The sequence below is a fragment of the Crocuta crocuta genome, unplaced genomic scaffold (assembly GCF_008692635.1).
Source record: "Crocuta crocuta isolate KB4526 unplaced genomic scaffold, BGI_CrCroc_1.0 scaffold93, whole genome shotgun sequence".
Taxonomy (NCBI): domain Eukaryota; kingdom Metazoa; phylum Chordata; class Mammalia; order Carnivora; family Hyaenidae; genus Crocuta; species Crocuta crocuta.
The window spans coordinates 7,147,981-7,159,509 of record NW_027529641.1 but is presented as its reverse complement, the minus strand read 5'-3'; the positions used below and the strand labels follow the sequence as shown (position 1 = coordinate 7,159,509).

General features: G+C 46.6%; 1 protein-coding gene across 1 annotated transcript in view; it reads left to right on the top strand.

The window, feature by feature from the left end:
* Positions 1-323: 323 nt before the first annotated feature.
* PCSK6 (proprotein convertase subtilisin/kexin type 6) overlaps positions 324-11,529 on the top strand; it is a 142,085-nt gene continuing 130,879 nt past the window's right edge. Inside the window, exon 1 of the mRNA XM_077762402.1 lies at positions 324-425. Coding sequence (XP_077618528.1) covers positions 414-425 — 12 coding nt within the window. The 5' untranslated portion in view covers positions 324-413. The remainder of the gene's footprint in view (positions 426-11,529) is intronic.

The following is an 11,529-nucleotide window of genomic DNA, read 5'->3' as shown; positions in this document are numbered from 1 at the left end:
TGGCCAAGATAGTACACATCTTAAATGGTAGGAACTTAATACAAGATTTGGAGTGTTTGCTTCGTTGGAAATACTACCCTGTGTTGTTTATCCCAAAAGGCTTGTCTAAAGCCACCGCCATGTTTGTAAACACCGACTCTATGCCAGAGAGATGAGTGGGAAGGCAGAATGGAGGGCACGTTTCCTGTGGGAGCAGAATGAGTCTCTAAGAGAAAGGGAAGATTTTTGTGGGATGGAGGATTTTTAAAGCTGTTTGTAAGATTTTTGAAGCTGTTTGTAAGACTGTATTAACTGATAATGTCCTGCTTCTTGTGTTGCAGGTTGGAAACCTGGAAAATTACTACCATTTCTATCATAGCAAAACCTTTAAAAGATCAACCTTAAGCAGCAGAGGCCCTCATACCTTCCTCAGGATGGACCCCCAGGTACAGACCTCTGCTCTCTGGACAGGACCCTTTCCTAAGGCCTAGCGCATTGTTTGCTTTTTGTCTGGTTCTAAAAATAACTGAGCCTTGATTTTAATATGATTCTACATAGTCATTAGTTTTCCTTATCCACTTTGAATAAAGCAAGACAGATGTGTAGCAACGCATCAGGCCATCTGAACGCTCGGAATGTTTGGTCCCTTGTCAGACTGGAGAATTTAAATTGGCTTCAGTTTGAAACAACAATCAAATGAGTATAGATCTATTGATATTTTACATCTTAAAAACTCAACAAAATGCACAGTAATTAGAGGAGATAAAATATGAATATCACCCACAACAGCAAAAAGACCAGAGAATTCGAACCAGTGTTTTAATGATAAAATTAGAGATTGGGCTAAAAGATGTTTTTGTGGTTGTCATAACACATGTCTTAATGGTTACCATGAATTTAAAAACTTGGGTAGTAAATATAACCTTTTTCCCCTTAAAAATTCATGTGATCATTGAGAGTAAGACAAATATAATTTGAAAAGAGGCTGACAGTTTAAGTTCTCTTATAAATTCATGTTTATTGGGTGGTTCATGATACTTCCTTTCTGCATAGATTTGAGACTAATATTTCACAAATGCCAGTCAAAACAGATATACTTGGTAAATGTACAAATTGGAGATGGTCAAGTTAGCTTTCGATGACTTCATTCATTCAGCAGGTGGTTCTGGAATACCAGCTACGTGTCAGGCTCTGTCCACAGCAGTGTCATTGGAGTGGGTAGTCAGGCTGATAGAAAATGAGGCAGTAAGTAGAAAAATATGTGATCTATCACAGGGTGATGAGTGCTACAAGGAAAATGAAATTCATGTGAGAAGCAGTAGCAGCTCCAAATGAGGCCATTGGTAAATCATAGTTTTAGAACATGGAACTCGCCTTCTCTTGAAAGCAATGTGCTAAAATGTTAGTTTGAGCTTCCAAGCTGGCTCACAATACTATCTCAGCTATTCCCACAGAATATTTATAATGAAGTTTCCATGGAGAAATGGGCTCTTGGTGTTGTCCCAGGCCACCTCCAACTGCTGGCCAAGCCAGGCATGGGTAGGAGAGATGGTTTGTCCCTGGGCACCATACCCGCAACATGCTTCTCCAGGGCATTGCTTTGTGATGCTCTGATTCCAGGCACACGAGAAAGCGGTCCTCATTCATGTAATTGGGCTGTGACAAGGCAGACATGTACATATTTCTGAATTTATTTTATAGGTGGGTTGGTGAATGGATAGGTGGATAGATAGAAGGAAATAAATATGGGTGGCTAAGTTGCCTCAGTCACTTAAGCATCTGACTCTTGACTTCAGCTCAGGTCATGATCTCACAGTTTGTGGGTTTGAGCCCCACATGGACTCTGCGCTAACAGCATGGAGACTGCTTGGGATTTTCTCTCTCTGCCTCTGTCTCTGCCCCTCCCCTGCTTGCAGGTGCATGTGCTCTTTCTCTCTCAAAATAAATAAATAAACATTAAAAATTTTTAAATGAAGGAAATAGATATGAAACATTATTCTAATCCCATTATTCCTTCCTAGCAGAGAAAAGATTTCTATGTTTATTAAGGACTAATATGTGCTTGAGTACTTTAACATACATCTTCTCATCTGATCATAGGGGGCTATGATTATACCTAGGTATGTCACACCATGGAACCGGAAGGAATGTTTTTCAAAGGGGCTGGTATATATTTTTTTCTCCTGGAAGGAGGAAGCAACAAGGTAGTTGTCAATTCCCACAGAACGGGCCGATTAGAGAAGACTGAACAGATCCAGTGCTTCTGTTGGTGTAACACTGAGTGGAAGGGCATTCTCTGTGTTGGTCACCGAAGAAACTGGATTCTTTGAGGCTGCACAGGGGGTGCTGAGATTCACAGCAGCATCACCTGTCAGAGCCTCAAGAAACTTCTGAGCTAGGAAGAGAGTTCTGTCCACAATTTCACTTCCAAGCAAACGGTGCTCTGTCTTATGAGGATGATATGCTTGTTCTTTACCTGAAACCTTCAGAGTTAGTAAACTGCTACCACACAGCTAGTTTCAACGAGGGGCAAGCCATTTGAATGGGGGAGCCCCTGTACCCCAATAGAAGCATTGCAATGAGAAAATAATGGGACTGTGCCTTTCTTGGCCTTTCCACAGGTTCTTCTGAGGATTAAGCTGGTTTCTCAATTGTTAGAACTAAGAGTTGAAATAGGACCTGAGTTTTATAGACACCCTTTCTTTTTTAAGTGTCTAAATTTTAGAACGGTTAAAGGTATTCAATTTGGTTGCTCTTCCCTTCCTTCCCAAAAATATTAGTTGTACACCTGCTGGGTATCAGGCCCCATGCCCCAGGGGATGCAGGGATGCCTGGGCGTCCACCCTGGGTGAGTCCCTGGTGGAGCAGGGCACGGGAGCAGAGTATGAGATCGTCTGAGGTGGCAGAGTATAAGCCCGAGCAGGCTTGAGCACCGCAGGGTGGAAGCATCCAGACCTGCCCCTGCTGCATCATCTAAGGTACTGGGGTCGTTCACCAGAGGTGCATTCAGAGTAATGCATTCAATTCGGGACTAAGGGCCACCCATTCCCAGTGATCGATTATGTCCTTGAAGGGAAGAGAAGGAAGGATAGACTTTCTCTGAGCAAAGGCTATGGCAGTTAACATTTTTTGAACTAAAACTCCTTTTTATGCAGGAACTTCTTAAGAAGCTCCTGGCAGGGCCACTATCAAAGCATCCTGCCTCTAGAGAAGAGAGAGAAAAGGTAAACAGCCTGCACAGTCCAGCCCTGGCTGCGACTTCCACGCGATTGGCTGCTGCTTTCTCACAGCACTAATTAAATTTGTAGCCTCTGGGAAAGCGTATAGACATCGGAACCAATTATGAATTCAGAATCGCGAGTGAGATCCCTCTGTTTAAGTCAGTCTAGTTGTATATGAACCAGATCAATTAGCTGTCAGTCTGGCTAACTAATATTTACTCTGCCTCATCATTCTGATTAAATATTGGGCAAAGTTAGCTGGTGTACACAAGTGCTTAGTGTTATCTTCCCCTCGCAGCACGCCAGAATGCTTTCCTACGTGAGCGAAGCATTTCTGTGACACCTTGGCATTGGGAGATGGTGTGATTAGTATTAATAAGAGGACAAGATGAGTTAACATTATTCAGAGACACTGGAATGCAGAGTCGCCATTGGGTTTGAATGACCAAACTGGAAATGAATGTTACAGGGCTCTGGGTACAGTGCGATCGAATGCAGATGGTATTTCATTTTAATTAGCTCCAGTCCCCATTGTGTAAGAGTGCTTTGATAAGTGATGGAATTTACAGTCCACCCCTACCTCACAAAAGAGCTGAGAGAGCATACATTTGTTAAAGCAAAACAAAACACAAGCGCGGAGGGAATATTTAAGAGTTCTTTAGCAGCCCATGCGCATGCATGCACTCACTCACATGCATTTATTAAGCATCTTTTTGCATGGATCACATACCAGGATTGTGCTGTTGTTTTCTTTATATTCTTAATTACCTTTACTTGATGTTTTGTTTTTTTTTCAAACCACCCTTGAAAAGGGCCATTTTGCTCCATGTGCTTTGTGGATCAGCCCTCTCCTTGGGAGAACAGCCCAACTGTTCTCCGCATGCAGTATCAGTCACTGGGTTTTTCCAAGGGCTATCATTTAAGCAAACTGAAAGCATTTGTTTTTAACTTGTTCTTTTGCCAAAAGTCTGGAGAAGGGTGGATGTTACAGAAGCATCGGCCAATGGCTGTAAGGGCTCACAAATTTTTTTTAAATTACTTGTTCTGATTTTGTTCCAAGCTGGCTTATAGTTCGGCGTGGCTGCCTGCCTCTTCCAACCCTTACATTTTAGTGTGATGACTCTGGTACAGCCCTTCCCTTCCCTTCAGTTCTCAGCCAGATTGATGACAGAAATGGAAGGATAAAGATGTTATCAGGCAGGCCCTCAGTGGCTCCTTCCTTCCGGGGCGGTGGGAACCTTCACTCTGAGGCTTCATTTCAGTGCTTGAAGCTCAGAAAGTTGGAAATGATTTCCAGGGCCAGAGGAGGCATTCTGTGTTGTAGGATGGGACTTTGCCCCCAGAGTTTAATCAAAGCTCGGGTTTCTTTCCAGCAGTGATGCAACGTTTAAGCAGATCTTTCCATTAACCACAGATGGAATTTTATCTGAGAGTTTTGTGTGCTAGAGCCATTCAAAGTGCAAACAAAAAGTTCCTGGCGAACTCAAGCACATAGACAGCAAATGACCAGATTGATCTCAGGGTTGATGAACTTGTCATGGGCTGGGGGTTGGGGACAGCTGCCACCCAGGGTCTGATGGATTTGCCCATATGGAGACTGGAGAAATCTCTTCATATTTTCTTTTTTTAAAATTTTTAAGTATATTTATTTTTGAGACAGAGAGAGAGAGAGAGAGAGAGAAAGAGAGAGCGCCTGAGACAGAGAGAAAGGGAGACACAGAATCTGAAGCAGGCTCCAGGCTCTGAGCTGCCAGCCCAGAGTCCGACTCAGGGCTTGAACTCATGAACCACGAGATCATGACCTGAGCAGAAGTTGGATGCTTAACCAACTGAGCCACCCAAGCACTCCTGTCTCTTCACATTTTCTGTACAACCTGACTGGGTCGAGTGGAATGGCCACTATGAATTGGTAAAAGTTAGAATTTCAAAATATACTTTAAAAGACGGTGCTTTATTGTTTCACTAGCACATTCAATGCTTCTGTTTAGATGCCTTGTAGACGTCTCAAAGTCCACATGTCCCCAGCCCGACTGACCATCCCTGACTCTGCCTCTGTCCCGGAGAAGAGCACCATTGGCATCCATGGCATGAGCAGCAGCCTCCCTCACACCATACTTATTCTACATCCTATACAGGCCCTTGTCCTGTGTCACCCCTTGCACCCCTGCCCCCTCGTACCTGTACCACTGCACTGCCCTCCTCACTGGCCTGCAGTGGGCTTCCTTGCCTCTCACCAGTCTGCTCTCCAGCCTCCCAAGAGATCCTATGAAACACACATGTGATGGCACCACCACCCTCTATATATCTGTCCCAGGCCCTTCTTCTTCTGGCCTCCCTATGGCCCCTGGGCCCCAGCCACCCTGGTCTTTACAACCCTCCTTATACGGCATGGGCTCTTTCCCCCTATCGAGTCTTTGCACAGGCTGCCTTTCCCCACTGTCTCTTCCTCCCCCTCTTGTCTCAGCTCATGTGTGCCTGCTGCCAGAAGCTGGCTCAGAGTCCACTGACTTGACTTGCTCTTCCTATAGTTCTATATTTACATTCTAGACTTGTGAGACTATTCCATTAGAATCTGTCTTCCTCACTGGATTCCAGGAGCAGAAGGGTCATGTCTGTTTTTCTCACTACTCTTGTTCCAGCCTGACATTTGAGCATAGCAGCGGCAGGGCCAGAGAGTGTCTAGGTGGGGGCATCACATCAAGCCTTCATTCTGAGCCGACCACTGTCACAGGAGATGCTCGATTTGAAAGGTTTAGTGGTTGCATAGATGTAGGAGAAATTGCACTGTCTTCCTCTTTGAAGGAAGGAAAGAAGCCTGTCTAGCTCGGCAGTTGTCAGACTTGTCTGACCACGGCCTCCTCCCTTTTGTTCCTGCAACATCTGTTTCCTGGTTTCTTTGGAAATAATGCCAAGATTACAGGCCCGGGGGGAGCACACGGGAGCACACGGCAGTATTTGGTGGGAGTGATGAGTGGTTTAGTGTGCCTGGGATCTGATAGGTGACAGGGACAGGGTTGGTGGGAGCTGCAGCTGGTTTCGGGGCGGGGGAGGGGGGCGGAGAGCTGGAGCATGAGGCTGGGGAGAGTGTTGAGTTTTCCAGAACCTAAGGAAAGGCAATAGGGAGGTGAGCTGACCTGAGGTCAAGGAGCTTATGGTTAGAAGCACGTGAGCCCATCTCTTGCCGGTGAATTATAAAGTTCTCGAGGGCCAAGACTACATCTTAGTTGCTTTTATCCCCTTGCAAGTCCAGCAGAATACCCAGTAAATAGTAGACAGACACTTAGTAAATGTTTATCGAAACATATCTCAATTTGCACAGAGTAGGTTCACATAAACAAGTTATATCTGTTATCATTTGCTTATCAACTTCTTTTTGTGTAACTACTTTAGATGTGAATTGTGTCCTGCCTTGGTAACATTATGGAAGAAAACCCTAAAAAGGATCCTATATTGGTAAAGTCTACAGTGACAAAAGTACAGACAATACTGGCTGGACACGGGGCATGCTGACCAGTGTCTGGTTGGTGAACACGGAGGACCTAGGCTTTGGCTACCTGCCCCATTGTCCATGAGTAGAGGCAGGTAATACTCAAAGGGGGGCGGGGAGAACAAGAGTAACTCTCTTTTGTTTCAGCAGGGTAAGAACTAGCTTATAAATGAATAAATAGACCCAATTTCCCAAAGTACTTTCACACCTACTGGTCTCCAAAATGGGCAGAATGAGTACCATCATCTCTCACCAACAGTGAACAGTCACCCTTTGGCCCATGTAGCTCAGCTCAGATGGCAGGAATTGGAGAGATGGTCTATGCATTGTTTCCATTGTGGCTGTAGGATGGGGAAGTGGGGGTAGGGCTAGGTTTGCAGGCACCTCCATGCCACTGGAGGAGGAGATGGGCTTCTACACTGAGTTAGAATACCCTTTATTTTGTTGTTCATCTTCCTTCTCCTCTCCCTCTTCTGCTGCCCTGGCTCCTGGGTTTCCAGCTGAGCAATGCCATACCAGCCCAGCAGCCCCCACCCCACCCCACCCCAAGGTGATACCCTAGGTAGGCTTGGGCATCTCACTGAGACAGGCTGTAGTGAGGCTGCATAATCATTGCTTGCCTGTGGGGCTGGCCCCCCTGCCCCCAGAAACATTGGCACTACTGTATTTCTCCATTTCTCAAATCCTCACGTGGAAAGCCGTGATCCACTTTCTACTGCATGAGCCTCACTGAGTTTTATGGTTCTTACCCATTTTGGAATCTTAGACACCTTTTGAAAAACTGATGAAAGTTCTAGATTCTCTCTCTCTCTCCAGAGGAAGAAAGAAATCATATACTCATATCCACACCACTTTGCCAATAGTTTCCGGAGTTTCCTGGGACCCTAGGCTGTCTTTCCATTCTTGAGGGACCCTGGTCCATGGGGTAACAAGGCCCCAGCTTAGCTCCCTGCTCTTTTCACATATGCATTAAGCATTGGCTGTCATGAGAGAGGGGCCACCTTGAAAACCATAAGGTGACATGTACTTGTCAGGGAGCAGTGTTGTTCTTTCTTTAAATTCCTCACTCAAGTGAGTTGGCTTCTTATTTTTTTTAATGTTTTATTTATTTCTGAGAGAGAGAGAGAGAGAGAGCAGGGGAGGGTCAGAGAGAGGGAGATACAGAATCTGAAGCAGGCTCCAGGCCCTGAGCTAGCCGTCAGCACACAGAGCCTGACACAGGGTCTGAACCCAGGAACCATATGATCATGACCTGAGCCAAAGTCAGACGCTTAACCGACTAAGGCACCCAGGTGCCCTAGTGAGTTGGCTTCTTACTTAGCTCTTCACCTGGTTGAAAGTTGGCCCAATGAGTGTTGGACAAGGTGTTGAGAGGGGTCCAGTGTTGATGGGAATCAAGATGTTGATGGGAATCAGGTTCTAAGCATCACAGACCCTTGAGTGCCAAGGGGTCTCCAGAGTGGGCTGAGCCAACCCCTTGACTTTATGGATTGGAGGTGGAAGCTCAGGCAGTCTCCCACAGGAGGAGCGAATCAAAGGCTCATCGCCTATTTTACTTCTCCTTCTCCCTGGAAGGAGGTCTTAGGATTTTATGGCACCTGGACCCTTGGGGGTCTGGACTTCTTCCACAGATTTTCCCAGGCCTGCAGGCAGGGGCTAGCTTACTCACAAGCCATCAGTAGAGGGAATGCCCTGTCCTTTAGCAAACCGTCCTTCCCTTTGATGATGCTAAGGGAAAAAGAGAAGGAAAACAGAGAGCCGGCAGGAGCTGTCCCTCATGTTCTGGATGCAACTGTGCATGGAACCTAGAACCTATATAGAATTAACTCTCGACCAACTGAGCATACCAGTGGGCACGTCAAGGATTTTAGCAGCTTGAGCCAAACATGTGTTCTTCCCCTTGAGGTAGTGGGGACATGAGAGGGTATGGTGTCAATGATCTCTGCTTGTTGCATTAGCTCCATCTTAGAGCAAAGATTCTGGAGCCCCCTTCTAGGACTTTCCAGCTCCCACCAACTTCCTGAGTCTTCTCAAGTCCTAGAGGGGTCCCTATGAGCAGTTGAGGGCTTCACAACAGGACACAGGCACATTGTGGCTTCAGGTGGAATGCAGCTGGGTTTTTGTGCTTTCCCTGGTGGCATTGGCTAATGGGAGGAAGCTACAAAATAAACCCCTCTGTCATTTGTTGATCCTACAGCTGATGTGCTGGGCCAGCTTCTGGTCTGGCAGCATGCCTGTGGCCCCCAGAGAAGAGGACATGACCAGGTCTGCCCAAGGCACGCCTGTCAAAACAATGTTTGGCCAATTCCACAGCCCAGTAGCACTGATAACCCATGACACCCGCAGGCCATCTAGTGGGATCCTGCTTGCTTCTGTTAGCTCTGTATACACATCTTTAAATTTTGCCTTATCTTATCTACAGAATGGCATTCACCAGATGCCTAATTTTAATTTGACTTCTCCAGAAGAAAGCTGGAGGGGGCATGCTGGGCAAAAGGGAGCATTGCTATTCATATAACCTTGGGAAGATTATGAAGCCTTCTGCATGACTAGAATTCTCTCCCCCAGAGCAAATAGCTTTCTATGATAAATATGCTGTGTGTTTAGCAGGAAACATACAAAAAAAATTGATAAAAGGAAAAGGGTCAGCGTGAGGTTCTACCTTCAAAACTTGACTTTGAAGAAATCAAGACACTTCATACAGGTTTATACAGGTTTGCTAAGAGAGGCAATTTGTGTTTGGGCCAGACTTGGCATTTGGCCAACCTTGCTCTTGCTCCAGATCACTTACGGTTGATCTTCCACAAATGATCAACCAAGGTCCTTGGGTGATCTTTAAGACTCCATTGCATTTTCTCCTCTGAAATATGNAGCACAGAGCCTGACGTGGGGCTCGAACCCACGAACCGCGAGATCATGACCTAAGTGAAAGTCGGACGCTTAACCGACTAAGCCACCCAGGCGCCCCTGAAATATGTTTTTAAAAGTCTACTTATGGTTATACTATATTTGTAATCCATAACATTGTCACTTAACTTCACTCCTTCATTCAAGAAAGCATTTAGTGAGCTCCCACTTGGTGCCACACGTTGCCTGGCACAGAAATACAGGGGTGATCAAAACCCAGGACCTGCCCTCAGGCCAATGGGGAGCAGAGGGGAATCAGACCAACCCCCAGGTATGTCCAACCACAGACTGGCCAGTGTTGGAAGAATGAGGTGCAGGATAAGCCCTTGACCTCTGGTGGAGGCACACTTAAGTTTGTATTCAGCCTGTGTCCATTTTCAGTCTGCCTTTTCTCCAGCATATCTTTGCTGAGCAAGTACCTTGTACAGGGCATGCGTTTGCTAGCATGACTGAGAGGAAATGAGGGCCCCTGAACAGATAATGTCCACATTGTGAGGCAAAGGCGGTGGTAAAGAGACATGCAGGAGAGCATAGGAGCCCCTCAATGGCCAGCCTAGATGTCAGACAAGGTTTTCAGGGTGTGTAAAGTTTAAAAGATGAATACAAGGGTGCCTGGGTGGCTCAGTCGGTTAAGCCTCTGACTTCAGCTCAGGTCATGATTTCATGGTTTATGAGTTTGAGCCCTGGATCAGGCTTTGCACTAACAGTGCAGAACTTTCTTGAGATTCTCTCTCTCCCTCTCTTTCTGTTCCTTGCTGTCTTTCTTTCAAAATTAGTAAATTAAAAAAAAAAAAAGATGAATACAGGCAAGTGGCCCAGCAAAGGGGGGGAGCGCACGCCAGTGAGAAGGCATGCAGCTTGTGCCACAGCCCAGCCTGGGACACTCACTGCTGGACATGGAAGACCAGGTGAGAGTGACCTGGGAGCACAGTGGGGCTCAGGGGGTTAGATTGCATTGGTCCTGGGGCTGGGACACCCTGACAGTCCTGTGACCACCTAGACACAAGGGGTGTTGGCTATGGCAATAAAAGAGGGGACAGGACCCTGACACCTTGAGTAGACTGAATGTGAGGCCTTCATGTTGGGGCGGATTCCAGCTCTGTTCAGATTTGGGGAATGGGTGCATTTTTGTGCCCTTGAGCTAGATGGGAGGATCAGCAGGCCAAGTAGGGCCTGAATGGGGAGCCAGGCTCACTTTGGGGACAGCTGAAATGTGAGAGGCAGTGGGGAGAGGTGTTTGGTGCCCCGTGGCCTGTCGGGGCTAGAACCCAAGGTCTGTTTGGGAGGTGGTTCTAGCCAGACCTGGCTCCAGGAATACACCAGCTGTTCCAGTGTTTAAAATACCGGTAAAGAGCTGCTGCCTTGAGGATCTTCCTGGCCCAGTGACCCTCCTGTAGCCTCGGCTGCCATGGTCCCCACTCCGGGATCCTTGTGTTCTCGTCGCCAGCAGCGAGCGGGGAGTTCTGGCCGAACTGGAGCTCTCAGATCCTCCTTCTGTAGGACAGCCTCATGGCTTCTCAGACTTTTAAAAATCTCAGCCCTGATTAAGGCCGTGATTTAAACCTGTGTTACTCTCTAGGGACAGCCGTTAACAAATGATCACAGACCGGGTGGCTTAAAACAAGAGTTTATGGTCTCACAATCTGGAGTCCAGAAGTCTGAAATCAAGGTGTCAGTAGGGCAGTAGCTCCTCTGAGGCTCTAGTTGAGAATCTTTTCTTGCCTTTTCCAGTTCCTGGTGGCTCCAGGCGTTCCTGGGCTTGTGGCTGCGTCCCTCCCATCTCTGCCTCTGTCTCTGCCTTCCCAAGGGTTTGTCCTCCTGTATCTCTAATTTCCCCTGCCTTTTTTTGAATGTTTATTTTAATTTTTTGAGAGAGAGAGAGAGAGAGCAAGGAAGAGTCAGAGGGAGAAGGAGACAGAGGATCCAAAGCAGGCT